A 19,081-nucleotide genomic window follows, 5' to 3' on the forward strand; every position below is an offset into this window, starting at 1 on the left:
CTGCAGTGTTCTATTTAGCACGGTCTGCAATGGTTTCAACTCCGCAGCCATGCGAGAGGCAGCCCAACCGCTTTCCCGATGTCTGTCACGAAGAGGAGCTGGATCCGAGAGTCCCGGAAGAGAGCAACCAGACACTGTGGGGCTACGGGACCTTCCAAGAGAGTCAGCGCTCCCTTCCTTCGGGTGCCTGACCAAGAGAGCCCTGGCCCCGGGCAGCCACTGCTGGGTCTCTGAGGGGCTCCTGGGGTGCCTGCAGAACAACGTGGCTACCACCCCCCCCCCCAAATAAAGCCATTCCCTCTACAGGCCTGATCCCCCATGTTCTTCCGCCCTACTGTCTCTCCAAGCCGGACCCACCCTTATAGAACCCCAGATCGGTCCATAGTCTGTATGGTGCCTGGATACGCGCTGGCTTGCTCCTGGACTCCTAAGTGCCTCCTCCTCCTCCATCCTTACTAGTATGAAGACAAGTCTCTGTCCCGAGCTGCTTACAAAGGGGCAGTCAAAATCCACTTTGACTTCAGTGGATTTAGGGGCGTACCTAACTGTGCTTGGGATCGCACTATACCTCCTGAGAGAGAAGGGTGGAAGGGAGAGGAAGGGGTCCAAGACAGCAGGCTCCCAGCATCATCTGTCACCCCATAAGGCAGAAACACACACCCCCTGCTTCCCAGCTGTTGGTACTGCTCACTTCTGACTTTTTGGGGTGGGGCTTCTTTATTTCATTATCTCACCGGTTGCAACAGTACAAAGGAACTAATTTAGGACAAAGGGGAATGGCTAGGTAGGCATCCTTGGATTTTATTGACAGTCCCCCCCCCAAAAAAAAGAAATCCAGAGCCCAGTTTGCAGCTGTTATGTCCCCATAAACCATCCCTGACTCTTTTAGATGCCACTGATAAAAACCTTTTTTGCTTCCCTAACCCTGTTTGCGTACATACCCAATATATCTGGCCCCACATCTTGTAACCGTCTCCCTATAACCCAGCCCCTAGAGTGACTCATACAGCTTGCTGGCAGCCCCCTCCCTTCTGCCCCCACCCAGTATCATCATATTATAGCTCCCCCATCAGGTGTACAGGTGCACCCGCCTCCCTGGCTGCAATTCTTTTGTCATTCAGTACCAGGTAGCCCTAACCAGGGACTCCAAATCGGTTTAGCCCCCTGCAGCAGGGACACCCATCCTACTTAATCTGATTTTGGGTTCACAATCAACTACATGATTAATCTAATCTCTCAAATGGGGTTTTCCCCTCCAGCCATCATGTCTCCCTAATCACTAATAATATGCCCATGTGGCCAACTGTGGGTCCCTCGCTTTAAGGTTCCGTTGGGTTTGGTTTTTTTTGCAGAGGTAAACCTTTCATTTCTGCACCCCATATAGTGGTTGGCCCCCATCCTTACTTTAATAACACCTCCTTCTCTCCCCTGCTTGAATTTTTGGGTATTGGGGCTCTTACTTACCCGTGACTGCATGCATCCAAAATAATCTTTAGCTTTGATTCCACCCTGCACCCTTTTAAAGAGGAACCGTTACCTGGACCAGAATCAAACTTTGGTCTGTTCACCCCAGTATCGACCAGCATAGTGCTGAAAGGACTCATCCGTGCTCCTCCTGTGGGGTTGGCAATAATGGGGTATATGTGCCCACCCTCCCCCTCTTATCCCTCTTCTTGGACACTGATTCCAGTACAGTCTCTTTTCTGTTTCCTGTGTACTGTTAAACGACCAGCCCTACAAATGCCCCATTCATTCCGCCTCCTGTGTAATCTTCCATTTTTTCCCTCCAGATCCCGAAAGCGGATAAGATCCTATCGATCTGCCCAACTCCTCCTTCCCTGTCCTCAAAATTGCAGCGGAGGCTGTGTGCATGGGTGTGAGACAAAGGACATTCTCTTTACTTTTACATTTTGTGGTGAAGGTCATTTAAGGTCATTGGGACATAATCCTTTTGGCTGGGCCCCTGCCTGTGTTGCACATGTTTTGGGAAACTTATTCTAACCCCTCCCTACCCCATTTCTCTCCCCCCAGGAAGAGGTGGGACAGAATCTGGTTTAAATTTCCTCCTTCCGATCTCTTAGCACGTTTTGTGGAAATGGGAGGGGGATTACACAGGAATCTCTGACTTCCCCCCCACGCTCTTACAAATGTAATGATGTTTGATCTCAAATTTAGAAGAATGCAGCCGCCTCTTCCTATAACGAACTTTTAATGCATTTATATATAATTTGTTAACCCTGGACCTGTGCCCAAACCATAAAGCACAGGGAGGCTGTTAAGAAGGTGGTGAACATGTCGCCAACCCCCCCTGCCCATCTCCTCTTGTTCATCCTTGAAAATCTGATCTCACATCAGGGGAAGCTGAAGCCCTGGGATGCTGGATCTCTTTTCCCAACACACACACACACACACACCCGATTCACAGTTAAGGATTTGAACCCGAGCCTCAAGACTAATTTTGTATCTGCAGGACTTCCATGGCAGGATCAACATTCTGCCTGCCTCCCCCACCCCAGACCCCTCCCTCAATGCCATCTGGCAGGCAGCCAGTCGCCAGCAGTGGTGGTGGTGGGGGAGAGGATTTAGCAGCCATATGGACCTCGCGTCTGAGCAGGCTAATGGGGTAGAGGGAGAAGCCTGTAAATGGCTGATTAGGAATGCCAAGAACTGGAGCCCTGGGTTCAAAAACTGCCATGACTCCCTCCCCGCATACACAACTAATTGATCATTAGCCAATGCAGACTTTACTGGTGGCTGACCTGATTACCTTTGTCCCCATTCCTGCCTCAAACTTGCCACCTCCTTCTAATGCTCCTTAATATCCCTCAATGGCTTCCTTGTTACCAGGCTAATAGGTGCCAGTTCCCATTGGCGATTCCCAGCATGCACTGCACGAGCTCATGTTAAGTTGGGTTTAGAAGGGAGTGGGCTGGCTCCCAATTATCTTGGTCAATTAATAGTAGGGGTATTAATGAACTGAATGAGGAGACGCGACATTTGCATATGAATAGGCGGTTGTTTGGAAGAAAGCTGACTTTCATTGTTACACCCACACTGGGCACATTCGATTCTGGGAAATAACTTATTAAAAAAAAATGCTGTTCGATGCCTTGCAGCCTCCGCTTATCAATCCAGGTAGTCAGCCGTGGTGGTCTGAAGCAGGAGAACAAATTTAGGAGTCCAGTGGCACCTTGAAGACCAACAAAGTCTTATTCAAGGTATGAGCATCCAGCTCGTACCTTGAATAAACCTTTGTTGGTCTTAAAAGTGCCACTGGACTCTAAATTTGTTCCGTTTATCAATGAAAAGCTTTTAAAAACTCTGTTAATATGATGGACCAATTTGATTGAAGGGCTGCCGCTTGGCAGGGGAGGGGGGAATCAAAGGGTCCTCTTCCTTGCCATAGGGCCTGCGGAAGGAAGGGACTGTGTCCCCCACCCATCCACTTCCCATGGATTGAGTCCTGGCATCTCTTGAGTGTCAGGTGCTGCACATGATGGGAGTCCAGGTGCGTGCAGATGACTGAACAAGATGGGTTTTGAAATGGTAGAAAGACCTGTACCACTCTCAGCGGTACGTGGTGGTGGTGGGGGAGGAGGAATGCCACTTTTGAACACACACCAACATGTTGGAAAATGGGTGTGGCCAGAAAATTTGGGGTGGTGGGGTGTTGGGAATTCTGTGGGGCAGGGGAGGGTGGGGGATGAGGGAGAGAAATAAGAAGAATAATGCGGTGCGCTACGGCTAAATTTAGATTTTTTAAAAAAGTATAATTTGGGGGAGTGTATTTTGTGGGGCGTGGCAGTTAATTAAGGGGGCGTGTGTGAGCCGGAGGCTAAAAGACTGAGCTAGCTCACACTAACTCAGCTTAGAGGGAACACTGGTGTTGGGAATTCTGTGGGGCAGGGGATGAGAGAGAGAAAAAGGAATAATAATGCGGTGCGCTACGGCTAAATTTAATTTTTTTAAAAAAGTATAATTTGGGGGAGTGTATTTTGTGGGGCGTGGCAGTTAATTAAGGGGGCGTGGCCCCGAGATGCCCCCACTGTGGCTACGGGCGTGCTCAGAAGAATGGTAGGACAAGGAGTAGCACCTCTACCACTTATCCATAGCTTCTTAGGTCGGTGTTGTTCTTTAATCACAGAAAGATTTAAAATGGCACCTCTCACCATCCCCAGCACAGTCCACTTCCATGCTACAGCAAGTATAGAATAGGGTGCAAAGGTGGCATAGTTCTGGCCCAGAATGTTTATAACATGAGACCAAGGGAGAGGGGGGCAGAATTGGCAAGAAAGGGGAAGGCTGTTGGGTGAGAAACAAAAAACAAACCCCCCCCCCACCTGGCCAGGGGATACGGAAGAACAAAAGCTGCAGTCAGTCCTGAGAAAGAAATGGAGGATGGGCTCAAACCATTTATTTAGATATTTATATTGCTCTTTTCCTCTTGGTAGAGACCCAGAAGTGGCTTGCGACTGCTTGTCATCTTGCTCAGTTTTTCACAACAACCCTGTGAGGTTGATTAGGGAGGGACTGAGTGACTGGCCCAGGGTTGCTCAGTGAGCTTCTGCTGCAGACTGTGTTTGAACCTGGTTCTCCCAGAGCCTAGTCAGATACTTCAACTACTTCACCACATGACACTTCTAGGTTACCTATACTCCCCTACTGCACACAACAGGGCAAACCGTTTTCTACGGAGCTGTGCATTAATCTGGAGAAGCTAAAAAGGACATATCTTTTTTTCCTTGGGAGGGAGCAATTTACACTACTGGAGACAGTGTGGTACAGTGGTTAGAGTGCTGGGCTATGACTTGGGAGACCCAGGTTCAGATCTCCATTGTGCTGCAGAAGCTCATTTGGGTGATGTTGAGCCTGTCATTCTCCTTCAGCCTAACCTACCTCACAGGGATGTTGTGAGGATAAAATGGAGGGAGAACAATGTATGCAGCCTTCATCTCCTCAGAGGGAAGGACCCTGATCGGATGGGACGGCAGCATTAAAATGTTTTAAATAAATAAGAATGTACTAAACAAAGATGAATGTCCTCTTTCCATGGGGGTAGAGCAGTGCCCCCATAATATACACCTTCCCTTCTTTAGACAATTTGGCTTGTGCCTTCCGGTGTGTGTGGGGGGAAGGCATAATTCTCTCCAGCCCCATAACTGCATTAGCCCTCCAAGACTGGCCATTGGGGCACACTCTTCCTCCAACTTTGAGTGGGGCAGAGACCTGACCGTAAAGCAAGCCTCTCCCACCTCGATGGTCCCAAGGAAAACCCTCCTTTCTTCCCTAGCCGAGTATTATCCCTTTCTGTGTCCAAAATCCATGTGCATCTTTGTTTGTTTCTGTTTCTCTGCAGGAAGAGGAGATCCCAGAATTAGAAATCGATGTTGACGAATTGCTGGACATGGAAAGCGATGAGGCCCGCAGCGCCAGGGTGAAGGTAGGCAGTGCAAAGTTGATTTGGCACCACCACCACCCCCGGCTGCTTTTGGTGGGGCAGCCTGGCTTTCAGAGGCTTCAAATGCTCCTGGGATGGAGGGGGGGGGGGGCTGAGCAGTTGGAATAGGCTGGGAAAGGATTCCTGGGGAGATGACCCTCTCTGAATACTGGCCTGTCTCTTTAACAGGAGCTCCTGGTGGACTGTTACAAGCCCACAGAGGTGAGTGTTGCCCTCTTAACCCTCCCCCTTCCCATGACCGAACTATCAGGTTCCCATGTCCTTTCACTCCCCCCCCTCCCCTGCAAAGGAGGTGGTTCTCTCCCAAGTCTTCCCTTGGCAGCTGTAGCAGCCTGGAGAAGTCAAAAAGCAGCAGCTGCCTCTCCCCCACCTCTCTTCCTCCCTTCCCCAGAGGGGAGTGAAGTCCTCTTCCCTGGATGCACCTGTCAGGGGGAGGGGCTGCGTAGCTTTTCTCCCCACCATCCCCGAATTGCGCAAATCAAGAATGTTGCTTTCAGGAGGGGCGGGAGGCAAGGCGGAGAGGAAAGGTGGGTTTTTGGTGCAGGAAATGAGAAGTCTTATTTACACCACTTGCTCCTTGGAAGGGGAAATGAGTTGGCAAGAGCCACCACCACCACCCCCGCTTAGACCAAAGGTCCTTCTAATCAGCAATCCTCCCCCCTCCATCAACCAACCAGATGTTGCTGGGAAGTTCACCAGGCTGTTGAAGGCAGTCCCAAAGGCCCTTCCCTGTTGCTCATGCCCAGCCTCTTGTATTTCAAGGTAGACTGCCTCTGAACGCAGTGGCTCCATTATCCTACCTCATAACAGCAGACCTTTGGGCTCAGATCTAAGGTCAACTGCATCCCGGCATTGGTTTGTAACACTAGCTCACTGTTATCTGGGAAGTGCAAAAGCAAGGGACTGATACAGGAACCTTCCCGTTTGTCTTCAGTATCTGAAATACTGCCTCTGTAGATGGAGGTTCCATTTCATTATCCTGACTAATAGGTCTGCTACATTGCATGTAAGGTGATCGTGAACGTCTCGTGGTAGTGGATTCCACAAGTCTGGAGTCAGATTGTCCAGTGTCACTCTACACCCAACTTGGTTGACAATCAAGCCTGAACGCTCCCCAGAAATTAAAATGACTAAACGGAGGCTATTGTACTTTGGTCACATTATGAGAAGACGAGAGTCAACCGGAAAATATAATAATGCTTGGAAAAGTGTAAGGCAGCAGGAAAAGAGGAAGACCCAGCATGAGATGGCTTGACTCAGACAAGGAAGCCACAAAGGCCCTCAGTTTGCAAGACCTGGGCAAGGCTGTCAGTGATAGGACATTTTGTAGGACATTACTTCATACGGCCGCCATAAGTCGGAAACGACTTGATGGCACCTAACATACACAGAGACTGCTTGATGCGATTATAAATCTGGAAGTGTTGCTGTACCTCGATGACCCCCCAAACCCTTCCTGTGTTTTTTTCCTCTCTAGGCATTTGTAGCAGACTTGCTAGACAAGATCCGTGGCATGCAGAAATTAAGCACTCCGCAGAAGAAGTGAATTGTGAACAGGGGTCTTCCACCACTGTACCCTCCCCCTCCCTCCAGGTGGAGGTTATTAAAACTCTGCTGTTTGAGGGAGGGGGTCAGTTTCACAATGGACCGGGAGGCTGGTGGAGAATCAGTTATTGCTTCCCCTCCCCATGAAAGATTGGGGAGACCCTCTTTTTTGGGGAATGCTTCGATAATCAAAACCATCTTGGACACCTTTTTCAGCAATATCTACCTGTTCCTCCCTGACGGTTTCCCCTCTGCTTGTGTGTTTGGGGGGGGGGGAGATACACCCTGTGGAGGGTGGTGGTGGAAGGAGAGTGAGGGGAGAAGGGTAGGATCTTGAAATTTTTTTTAGAATGTTTTTGAGGTTTTTTTTAAATTGTGTTTTTATATAAATTTAATAAAGATGCTTTGAGAAGAAGAGCTTAATTTCTGCCTCTAAAAGGGGGGTGGGCGGAGGGAGAGAGTCGCATAAATTCATTCAAGACAGCTTAAAATCCTTCTATGCGTATTTATGGTGCCAACCGGGATGATAAAGAGGTATACTTCACCCACCCATACCTAATATACACCACCCAGGTATGTACTGATGCCCTGATTTTCACATTATCTACATAACAAGGGATATTCTGAGTTGGTTAATCTGGCTTGGAAATGTGAGGTTATCGACCTCCCCTTCCCCGGTTCACTGTCTGCAGAGAACTCTGAGGTGGGAATACACAGACGACAAGCCAGAGGCCCGCCTACTATGCACTGTGCCACAGGTCCCAGAGTTAGCAACGTGGCCCCAGTGGGGCTGTGACCAGCTTTGCCCCTCCCTGGGTCTGTGGCTGGCTCAAACACAGCGCGGAAAGAATGTCTTGTGGGGCCTGGAACGAATCGGCCTTCGTGTTTGTTGCCTGAAGTCACCCTGCTGAGGCGAAGTGCCTGGCCTGGAGGCCACATCGGTAGTGCCTTGCTCCTTCCACGTGGCTTCAGGGCCTTCCATTCTCCCCACTGCCACATTTGAAACAGAAGCACCTATTAATTTAGAGATTGGGGGGGGGGAGAGAGAAGTGTACTAGAGCAGAGTGGAGCCTTACCACAGGCTTAACACCCGCCCCGGTACCGAGACCACAGGAGGCCCACCCTGCACTCCTGAGGGGAAGGGGTTGATGCTCACAGGCTCAGTCCTGCTTCCACGTTATGAGCCAAGAGGGTAAAATAAATAACACTCCCCCAAAGGTTTCTGCCTGAGGGTGAGGCTGGGCCTCCTTCGCCTATCGTGCCAAAAGGGGTGTGTGTGGACTCCTAAAAAACAGGTGTCTCCATTACTGACTTCAGCTGCAACTACTTTACTGCCACCAGGCCTCCCCCCTTCCCTTGAATTCCTTACCTCATAAGCAGGCCGAGATATTTTCTCACTGGGGGCCAGAGGGGATTTCCTGAGGAAGGGACAGGCATTCCCTGGCCTCCCTTGTTAACTTTGTCAACAAAGCCACCCCTCCACCAGAGGATTTACGCAGCCCTCAGCTGGGTCCTTTACCCTGGTCTTGCTAAGAAAAGGAGGCCCGAGGCTTACAGTAGTCATTCGTATGTGACGCAATTACACGCCTGTAATTAACTGGGCCTCCTCTTTCTCCAAGAAGGGCCCTGGTCTTGCTAAGAAAAGGAGGCCTGAGGCTCACAGTAGTCAGTCGTATGTGACGCGATTACACGCCTGTACAAGTGTGGAACACGTGACAGACGACAACATCTTACGTTTTTAGTTGTGGGTTCAGGAAGCAACTGGCTAGCGCGTCTGACTAGGAGACCAGGGTGTAAACTACAAGGCAAAATCACCCCAAATTGGGGGGGGGGAGAACAGTCATGGCTGAAACATTCAAGGTGACTTTTTAATCTGCCAGTGCGCTAGTCAGGAAGTTACTCTGCATATGCAAATTTACTTGCCTTCCACACTGCAAAATTAGGCACAACTTTTTAAATCAAAGAGATTATTTATGCCAAATGGAAGCACAGAGAAAGCTCAAAACAGCTTAACTGGGCCTCCTCTTTCTCCAAGAAGGCAAGAAACAGCTATTCAAGAGTAATCCATAAAGACCCGTTCCCCATGATTTCCACAGTGATACAACCACTGTTCTTCTAACAGTAGACAATACTGGCAGGAGTCCAGGGCTGTTCATGTTAGCAGCTCACTGGAGAAGCGCACCCTATGCCTCATCACTGTTTTACATACAAGCTCAGCTGTTGCTACTATGCTTTGCTTACCCTGTTCCCCCATGTGGATGGAACTCCCCTTGCTCTCTGCTGAGTTACCACAAAGCCAGGGAGGGCTTCCGTTTCACACACATACACAACCCTCCACCGTGTGAAGTGCGCCTGAGGGACTACTGCCGGGCAGTGTGCGCAACACAGATGAAGAAAAAGCCCCAGGGTTCCTTCTGCCATTGCTCAGGGATCCCGTGCTTTGAGTCAGGCGTTGGTGCAAAGGACTCTGGGAAAGGTGCACCCTCATACAAGCTGAAGGCAGCTTTTTGCCTGGCTGGGCACCACGCCAAGATTGATGAGCTGGCTTCTGCCACGCAGGTTCCCTACCCACGCCCAAAGAATGTCTTGGTCCCCAACTCTTACCTTTTCCTGGGCTTCCTGTGACCAGCTACAAAGAACAGTGTCCATTCTGCATATCGCACACTACCTAAACATACCCCTGGTGGTGAGAGACTCTGGGATGGCCAAGTTACTGATTCCCCTGTGCAGGGGGAAGAATTTATACCATTCTGGAGTAAGTTCTTCCTTGTGGAAGTAGGGGAAAAACTGCCTGATCATCTTTCCGGTGAGAATGCAGACTCAAGCCAGTCATCCCCGGTTTCAACAACAAAGCAGCCCAGCATGGCCAGCGCCAGTACCATCAAGGTGGGGGCTGATGGATACTGATGCCAGGCCTTTTAATGGAATGTGGCGGCAGGCTTTTTTTTTTTGTCTTTAAGGAGGGGGAAGGGGGTTGTTAGCCGCCACAGGGAAAGGCTGCATAGAAATATTCTAATATATGTGAACATATAAAGGTGCCCTATACAAACTCAGCCTATTGGTGGAAATCGCTGAAGTCACAGAAGATTCATGGCGACCCCAGAGGGTTTTCGAGGCGAGAGGCATTCAGAGGTGGTTTGCCCGTTGCCCTCCTCTGTGCAGCAACACCGGACTTCCTTGGTGTCCTCCCATCCGAGCACGAACCAGGATCAACCCTGCTTAACGTCTGAGATCTGACCAGATCGGGCTAGCCTGGGCCACCAGGGTCAGCGCTCAGTCTATTGGTCTGCCTCCACTCTGACTGGCAGCACCTTTAACTGGAAATGCCACATAGAATCATGGAATTGGAAGTTACCCCCAGGGTCATCTAGTCCCAACCCCCAGCACAATGCAGGGAATTCACAAATACCTCCCCCCCACACACACCCAGTGACCCCTGTTCCATGCCCAGAAGATGACAAAAAACCTCCAGGGTTCCTGGCGAAACATACCAAACAGAAACAGTTTCTACAGGGCAGGCCATGTGCTCCACCACCAAGTGACTCCCCTCTACAGATGCCAGAAGGGCCCAAAACAGGAGGCAGTTCAAAGTATTTTGGTACACTCGTTGCCACCACCCTCACAGCTGCAGGTCTGGTCGAAGCTAAGATTCTGGAGCAATAGCCTGGATTCAGCTGGCAGCCCTGCAAGTCTGGGAAGAAACACCCTTCACCTGCTCCACACAGCCAATGGCCTGGAGTGAGCTGAGCCCCTTCCGCCTCTCGGTGTCCTCCTCGCTGGCTGGAGAACCGGCCTTGGCTACAAAACCTGGAGCCACAGGGCCACGCTCCCCTCCCGTTGCCTACAGAGGCACCGCCCGTCCTCCCTGCCAGCCGACGCGCCTCTTGCAGCCACGATACAACTCTGGTCTGTGCTTTTATTTGGCCCATCGATGTCATTGTTTCCACAGCCACTTCTGCAGATCCCTCCCGCCCCTCCCCGTGCCCCCTTCCCCCCAAGAGACGTAGCTACAGTTCCTGCCGTCGCTCGATCTTCAGCAGCTCGACTTCAAAGATTAATGTTGCACCACCTGGGAAAGAGAAAGAGAGAGAGAGAGAGAGAGAAATGAAGAGAGGGGAAGCAACAGCAAGATATCACCCGTCCCGTTCCTCACATCCAACAGCAAGACCGGAGTCCGGTAGCACCATAAAGATAACAAGATTTCCAGGGTATAGACTTTTGAGAGTCAGATCTGGTGAAGGGAGCTTTGATTCTCGAAAGCTTATACCACAAAAAAAATCTTGTCTTTAAGGTGCTACTGGACTTGAATCCTGCTTTTCTGCTGCAGACCAGCTCAGCTACTCTTGCCCAACAGTAACACATGTCATGTCTGGAAAGCTGTCTGGGCCCTGCAAAAAACTGATGGGCTCCAGAGTTAGCACGGCGACTCATTTTCCAACCCTTTCCTGCTGTTTTCCTGGTACTCTGAGGGCTGGGACAGGTGGCAGGCTATGGAAGTGCTTTGCTCACAAAGCAGCAGCTATCTCTGCAAAATTCCAGAGCCATCCCTCCCCCTTTGTTTGGCAAAAGGGGATAAGTGTAGAATATTTACCTGGGATTTTGGGTGGTGCTCCCCGGTCTCCATAACCTGTGAGCAGACAAGACGGAAGTAAAGTCATTCCTGAGGCCCAAAGACAATGCCCACCAGAGCAACCATATCCACATTTCAGAAGTGTAGCAGGGCTCCTCAGAAGTGGCAAAGTGCCAGACTCTACCCCTCCCTCCAAAAAAAAAGCCTGGCTCTGAACCATAGAGCCCTGAAAGCCTTTCCCGCACCCCAGCCCTTAGCACGTTTTCTGTCTCCTCACCCAGCTCAGAGGGAATCACCAGCTTCCGCTTTTCACCCTCGCACATCCTACGACCAAAGAGACAGTACTGTTAGTGCGCTGACCTTTTAAAAACCATGAGGACTAGAATCTCACCCTGGGAGGAAAACAAAGAAAGCACAAAGCTCGGGCTTGTCATCATTGCCAAAGGAAAAAGTATCTCCCAGAATCCCCTGGAGAAAGGAAGCTGAAATGCTGACACCGGCTAAAGCTCAGGAGAAGGGCATTCGTCGGGGGGTGGGGGGCAGCTCATGCCAGGCTGAGTCCTTGGCATCTCCAATTAAAGAGCCTTCTTTGCCAGAGCCTCTGCACAGTTATGCTTTGTGTGCAAAAAGTACAAGTTTTAATCTCCCCTTAAGACAACTCAGATAACAGCGCTGAGGGTGTTTTTGTGTTTTTTGACTGAAATCTTGGAGCAGGGGTCCCCAGCGTGGAGCTCCCAGAAGACCTTTCACAGTTCCACAGGACCTGCAAGACAGAGCTCTTCCACCAGGTCTTTGACTAGGGAGCCACGCTATATATATTTAGGCCCTGGCCGGAATATCAATATCAACAGCAATATCAATGTTGATATTAAGTGTTAACATCTTTAGTACAGCCAGATGTAGCCCGGACTATGATGTTCGCTGACTGTATGTTCCGTTGGATGCTGCTACCGCCCATCGCATACAAACTATTGCAGCGCTAGCACTTTGTATGTTTTTATACGTATATTGTTATGATTATGATATAATGATTCTATTTAAATCTGTTTTAGTTGTGCAATACTCTAATTTATGGAAGCCGCCCTGGGCCTGCCATGGCAGGGAGGGCAGGGTATAAATTAATTAATTAATTAAATAAATAATGGGTGCCATGGCACTTAGTGATACCTTTTTGGGCACCAGCCAAATGTTTTTAGGGAGTGGGTGGGGCCGTTTAGAGCTTCTGCCCAACATGGTTTCTGATGCCCAAAGAACAACTAGCCCGCCACCTGGGTGCCGGTAGGTAGCCCCACCCCCTGTACTATGTGGCCGTAGATTAGGAGTAAATTTGCACTTGCAACCGGCTTCTGCCCAACAGGGTTTCTGATTTGACTACTGGAGATTTGACCGGCTGTGCAGCGTTCTTAAAAGGTTGCTGTGGTGGATCTGCACGGTGTTACTGAAATTAAGCTGTGGCTATCATTTTGTGGCTGGCTCTACTTCCTGCGGCAGCCGTTTTCTTGTTGTGCCCACCATGTCGTGTCAGGATTCCGAACGTGCCCGCAGGCTCACAAAGGCTAGGGACCCTGGTCTTGGAGAGTCACTGCCGAACAGAGGACACTGGGCTAGAGGGACGTGGTACAAAGCAACTTCACGTTCACTGCCAAGGGAAACTTTGTTTGTGCTCTTTCACTGCTTGAACACCAGCAGTCGTCTTGAAGCAGTCAAGTCCTGGCCTCCCCCAGCAGCCCAAATCCCGGCTGGGAGCAGGACTCACCCAAGCAGTCCTTGGTCCCAGCCTTTAATGACTTGCCCAGTCCCCAAGGTGAAGACAAACGGCTGGTCGCGGGTCAGGCTGCTGTCAAATTCGGTCCCATCTTCCAGCTTTCCCTGTTAGGGGGTGGGAGGAAGGGATGATGCCAGTTAGAGGGAGTGGTGCTTTCTTTTTCTTGTTATTTTTGCACTTTGTGTGTGTGCGCGTGCGTGCGTGCGTAGGTACGTGTGCCTGGAAGTCAGCCTCTGGCGACTCCTACGGTTGCATGGAGGCCATCCAGAGAAGCGCCTAGATAGCCTGCCTCTGCCTCCCAACTCTGGTATTCTTTGGAGATCTCCCATTCAAACACTTGCCAGGGCTGGCCCTGCGTAACTTCCAAGATCTGAGGAGATTGGGCTTGCCTGGGCTATCTATCCAGATCAGGGCCGTGAGTGGTGTTTTCTTTAACAACGGACACCCTATGGTTGCTACCCTTAGACAGGTGCCCCTGTCTCCACAGTGGAGGGTCCCCAGGGAATTTCAGCTACAGCTAAAGTCAGCTTCACGGGTACCTGATGACTCACAGCTTGCTGCGGTAAAAAAAAATCCAATGAGAGACACGCTTCTTTTAGCTTAAGGATCTGCACACTGCCTTTCCCTGTGCTCAAGAAGGAAAGGAGATGGATGTGAACACTGTGTCTACAGTGGTCCATTACACATTTTTTGTTGTTCAGTCGCACAGTCGAGTCCGACTCTTCGCAAAAAAAGAGGGGAGGGAACAAACTTAACCCTGAAACCTGGGATCAAGAACCTAAAGAGGCACGTCAAACAGAGTACAGGGCCAACAATAAAAACTTATAATGTATATAATATAAAAATACATGTATTTATTAGCAAAGAATTAAAAAAAAACATATAAGGGCCCAATTACACCTCATATAAAAATACCAAAATCTTACACACAAGGGCCAATAGACTTGACCTGACGCGTTTCGGCTCTTTGCTAAAGGGACAATTTTTCTGAGGACGCTTTGGCTTGAACTAAACAATCATTGGAAAGGCACTTTCTGGACCAGAAATTATCATCAGTGAAATATCATTTCCTTTCCTTTCCTTTATTAGCTTCATTGACCAGAGGTCTTAAGCCAAACGTACAAACAGCTACTATAAAACACATTACGTATAATTACAAGATAGTGAAATATCATTTGGCATGGGATTGCATCTTTGGAGGCCTCGTTTATACTTTTATTCTGTGCCTAGTGGTTTCACTTTGGAACAATTCTTTTCTGGTCAATTTTGTATCCATGTTGTATAATTGTATTGTATTGTGATATAAGCCAATTTGTGCCCTGTTGTGTTTGACCTCTGAAGAAGGCCTATACAGGCCGAAACGAATCAGGTCAAGTGGCTGATGCCAGAATCCTCCACCATTCCATTTTACCCTCATCCTGTGAGGTAGGTCAGGCTGAGAGCACCTGGCCCAAGATCACCCAGGGAGCTTCTGTGGCAGAGTGGGGATTTGGACCTAGGTCTCCCTGATGCTCTAACCACTACACTACACTGTCTCGTCACGTGTGGACCAGCCCTTGGTCAGCTAGGGTGTGTGGCTGAAACACGGGCAGGGATGCTGCTGTGATTCTGCAAAGGGAAAACACGGACCTGGTGCAGAATCTTATGCAGCTATTTTTTTAAAAAAACCAAGATTCTAGTCCTTAGGGAGGTGAAGACACTCTTTTAAGTGGGCATTTAATGGTGAAATCTCAGCAGCCAGAGACAAAACTGAAGATTTTCTGTGGTAAGAGAGCAGGTCAGAGAGGGACACGGTTCCTCCTAAAAGAGGAATCGTGCAAACATGCTCAGTTCTCCAAGGGTTGCAGAATTTTCCAATCACAGAATTGGGGACAGAATTTTAATTTCATTTTAAAGTATCTTTTTTTCCTAACATTGGATCACTCGCTGCCATTTTTCAGTAAAATATTCTTAACTCCACCCATCAGGCAACCGCCAGTCTCATAGCTTGTCTCTGATTCATTCTTTGAATGCACACATATCACACAATACACTGTTACTTTCAACTGTTCAGAGCTCAGCCTCTCAACCAGTGTGCTACACCAGCTCGGGAGGGGGGGGGGAGCAGCTCCAGTCTCTGATTCCTACTTTGAATGCACACACACCACACAATACACTGTTATTTTCAACTGTTCAGGGCTCAGCCTCTCAACCAGTGTGCTACACCAGCTTGGGGGGGGGGGGGATCATCCGTCGGATACGTACTTGACAAATCATGTCCCCTTTTGATGACTAAAGGGAAACTCCAGGTTCAGAGGCAGTCAACCTCTGAATCTCAGTGCCAGGAGGCAACATCAGGAGAATGCCTTGACCTGTATTCCCTGCTTTGGGCCCTCCAGAGGAACTGGTTGGCCATTGTGTGAGACAGGAGCAGTACTCACTGTGTAGTGCATGTGGAGCACATCTCCCTTTCGGGACTTGATGGGGCAATTGTCCACCCGCTTCTTGACTCCGATTTGGAGCTTCCGTTTGCCTTCCGTGCTCAGTGCTGGCGAACAGAGTGCCCACAGGGCAAGGGTGAGCAACGCTGCTCCCCGGCTCGCTTGCATCTTGGAAGCCCCTGCAGCAGGGAAGAGTGCCCCAAGGATGGAAGTTTCATTTCCTACCCTCAAAGCTTCAGGGGAAGAGGCTGGCTCAGCAGCACCCCTGAAAACACAAACCTTTCCTCCCTTGAGCATGTACGAGAAAAGGGTAAGCGAGAAGGACTCCCACACCTTCATGCACCCCATGTCAGGCCACTGCATATAACCTCACCCTTGGCATATCCATAGTACCATAGAGTGTACCAGCTTGTAATCCTGCTTCCCCACTCAAAGACTGCTTTCACATGAGACACAATGCAGGTTACTTCCACTTCCTTTGCCACTGAGATTTTGTACGCCTAGTCCTATCGCACTGGTGACTGGCAGTCTTCAAGCAGCGGCCGGATGAACACTCGTCAGGGAAGCTTTAGTCTGATCCTGCTTTAAGCAGGTGGTTGGACTAGATGGCCTGTATGGCCCCTTCCAACTCCATGATTCTCTGTTTTGTACTGTATTATTGCACTGTTGCTTGCATTGTCATTCAGTTCTGTATTCCTAGGTCCATTACGTAAATTCACGGGATGTCCTATATTGTTATGATTACATTTTTTCACTTCCGGTAGTCTGTAATCTGCCTTCAGTCTCAGTGAGAAAGGCAGACTATACTGCAATAGCCTCTTAGATCCGTCCAGTGCTCACCCCTACACATTGGCCGTGCAATTTCTTTTCCAGCCATAAAGGTGATTAGAGAACTAGACACAGCTCCTGTGAAAGCAGAACTGAAAGCAGAGAGCTGATGCCCATCAGGAAAGAGAAAGGGGGAAAATTCCTGTTCCAAATCTCAGGCTTTAGAAGACCTGGGCCCCAGATAGCCATCTTGCCCCTCCTTTGACATGGAACCCCAAAACCCAAGGAAAGAAATCCCCCAAACTCAAAGGCAGACGACCCCAAACACCACTGCCACACAACCCTTCATGCACATTTCTGCCCTTCCAGTTATCTGTCTGCCAACCTACCCAGCCCAACCACCACCTCCTACCCTGGCATGCAACAGCGCGCGGTCCGTTCAGGTCCCCCCGGGAGCCTCCGGACCCCGACTTACCCGTGCAGCCGGATGTGACTTGCCTCCGGTCCCTCCCCTGGTGGCAGCAGCCGCCACTGCCCCCAGAGTCCAGATTCTCTCAAGGGAACTGGGGTGTCTCCACCCCAGGAATCCTCCAGCAAGGCCTCTCTTCCTCCCTTCCTCTCCCCTAGACCTCCCTTCCCCACCCCTCTAGACAGGATTTCCTCCACCTGAACCCCAACAATTCCTAGCACTTCCCCCCCAAAAAGATGACCCTAGCCTTTCGTCTCCCCCCAACACATGTAAGACTGTAGTATCACCCTCCCCCAACCCCTGCCCCCCCTCCCAGATACATTCCCCTTTTTAAGATACCCCGTAACCTCCCTCTCCTTGCCCGCCTTTCCTAGGGCCCTCTTTGCGAAAGGTCCACACCCTGGCTTCCTCCACCTCCTCTTCGTTACAGTTGGTCACCTGGGCCCACACCCACATGACCCCAGCCCCCGAGGGGTTCCGCACCTTGTGCACCCAGACGTCCCCAGGACCTCCTCCAGCAGCAGCTGGCTTCTCCCTGGGGATCCAGACCTGGCTGAGGTCTGAGTTGCCACCCACCCCTCCGGATTCTGCTTCCCAACCGCCTGTCCTCCTTGGGTGGCCGGCCCCGCCCTGTGACCAGCTGAGCCCCACGCCCTGGGAGGCCCTGCCTGGCTTGCGAGGGACCCACACCTGACCTGAAGCCTCCACCGGTCCCCTGCACCACTCCTTATGGACCCACACTGCGGCCCCTCTGACAGGGTCCCGCCTGGGCCCATCGTGGCTGGAGATGCCCCCAAAGCTCCGGCTGCTGCTGACACCCCCTGCTCGGACCCCCTCACCCCTTCTTCCCTTGACCTCCCCGGGCTGACCCACCCCCAGTTCCCAAGCCTCTGGGCGCACCACACAGGGCTGCTGGGTCCCCACACTTTGGGGGCTGTCCCCCTTTGCAGTCAGGACCACAAAAGAGTCGCAGAACCCCCCAGAGTCGTCTCTCTCTCGGGGCTCCCCCTCGCAACTGTCTCTTTTCTCACTGCCAGCCTTGGCAGGGTCTCCACCCCACAGCCTCAAGCCCCCGAACTCTGCACTGCTGGGGCGGGCGCCCGACCAACGAACGGCCCTTTGGCCCATCTCGACTCTCCCGGTCCGGCCCTCACTGGGACGCTCCCCCTGGGCAGCCCCCACAGCCGGAGGCCCCTCTGACGCCTGGGTCCCCCCGTTCTCAACGCCCCCCCTGCCTGGACCCCAAGACACCTGGGTGCCCACGTCCTTCAGCTGCAGCTTCTGGGGCCCCTGGGCTCCCGCTAGGCCTGAGGGCCCCACCTGGTCCCCGCAAGACCTCCTCTTCGGGGTCTCCTCCTGGCTAGTGCAGCCCCCCGTCTCCCTCCAGCATACATCCTGTGGCTCCCCCCTGTCTGGGGCCCCAGGCGACCTCTGCCGCCCCTCGGCCGCCCCATCTCTCCTAGGCACCCCCTTCCCACGCCCCACCCTTTCCTCAGGACCCCCCATCCCCCCTCTCACCTCCTTTCCTCACTGGATGCCACCACCCCCCTCTGCGCATGCGGCCTCTGGCCGCACTGCCTAGCCCGGTGCGGTGGAAGCCGCCATGGACAGCGCCATGTTTCGGAGGGCCCGGGGCCTCTGTCACGTGATCACTCTGTGGCCCACGTCATGTGATGACCCTTTTAAAAAAACACACACACACACACGCATTTTTTTAAAAATCTTTCGTACGGTTGTGTATGCGGCAGCGTCTCTTTCTTTCTCGCGCTCGTAGACACAGAGGGTGGGGGGTTTGAAATTACGACCGCACTCCCTGTCACGTGACATGAGGAGGAGTGGGCGTGGTTATGCATGAGGGCTCCCCTGGTGTCGGAGAGGCGGATGTGCCTTTTCTTTGCCACGTGACCTCTTGTTGGATTTAATGGGAAAGATTTTTTCAAACATATTTTATATTGTCCGCACTCCCCCCCCCCATTCTTTCAGTTCTGTAGTCTTCCTTCCATTCGACTACGCCTTTCCTTTCTTTCTCGTCCTCATGCCCTGCATGTGCTACCTCCCCCCCCCCCCCCCGCCCCCCCAGTATCTC

General features: G+C 51.2%; 2 protein-coding genes across 3 annotated transcripts in view; one reads left to right on the forward strand and one right to left on the reverse strand.

Annotated features, from left to right (window-relative positions):
* Positions 1-7,285, forward strand: part of PPP1R14B (protein phosphatase 1 regulatory inhibitor subunit 14B) — an 8,560-nt gene extending 1,275 nt beyond the window's left edge. The window contains exons 2-4 of the mRNA XM_015416818.1: positions 5,357-5,440; positions 5,627-5,659; positions 6,936-7,285. Of these exons, the coding sequence (XP_015272304.1) occupies positions 5,357-5,440; positions 5,627-5,659; positions 6,936-7,004 (186 nt within the window). The 3' untranslated portion in view covers positions 7,005-7,285. The remainder of the gene's footprint in view (positions 1-5,356; positions 5,441-5,626; positions 5,660-6,935) is intronic.
* Positions 7,286-10,914: 3,629 nt separating this feature from the next.
* FKBP2 (FK506 binding protein 2) lies at positions 10,915-18,607 on the reverse strand. 2 transcript variants are annotated; one of them, XM_015416823.1, is made up of 6 exons: positions 18,514-18,607; positions 15,759-15,937; positions 13,330-13,442; positions 11,851-11,897; positions 11,595-11,630; positions 10,915-11,072 (listed from the first exon to the last, which is right to left on the reverse strand). In XM_015416823.1, the coding sequence occupies exons 1-6, from the start codon at positions 18,551-18,553 to the stop codon at positions 11,011-11,013; spliced, it is 477 nt and encodes a 158-aa protein (XP_015272309.1). In that variant the 5' UTR covers positions 18,554-18,607; the 3' UTR covers positions 10,915-11,010. The 2 variants fall into 2 exon arrangements, with proteins under 2 accessions (XP_015272309.1, XP_015272310.1); XM_015416824.1 differs by lacking the exon at positions 18,514-18,607 and adding an exon at positions 17,002-17,149.
* Between the last annotated feature and the right edge of the window lie 474 nt (positions 18,608-19,081).

The sequence above is a fragment of the Gekko japonicus genome, unplaced genomic scaffold, assembly GCF_001447785.1.
Source record: "Gekko japonicus isolate JY-2015 unplaced genomic scaffold, Gekko_japonicus_V1.1 scaffold248, whole genome shotgun sequence".
NCBI lineage: Eukaryota > Metazoa > Chordata > Lepidosauria > Squamata > Gekkonidae > Gekko > Gekko japonicus.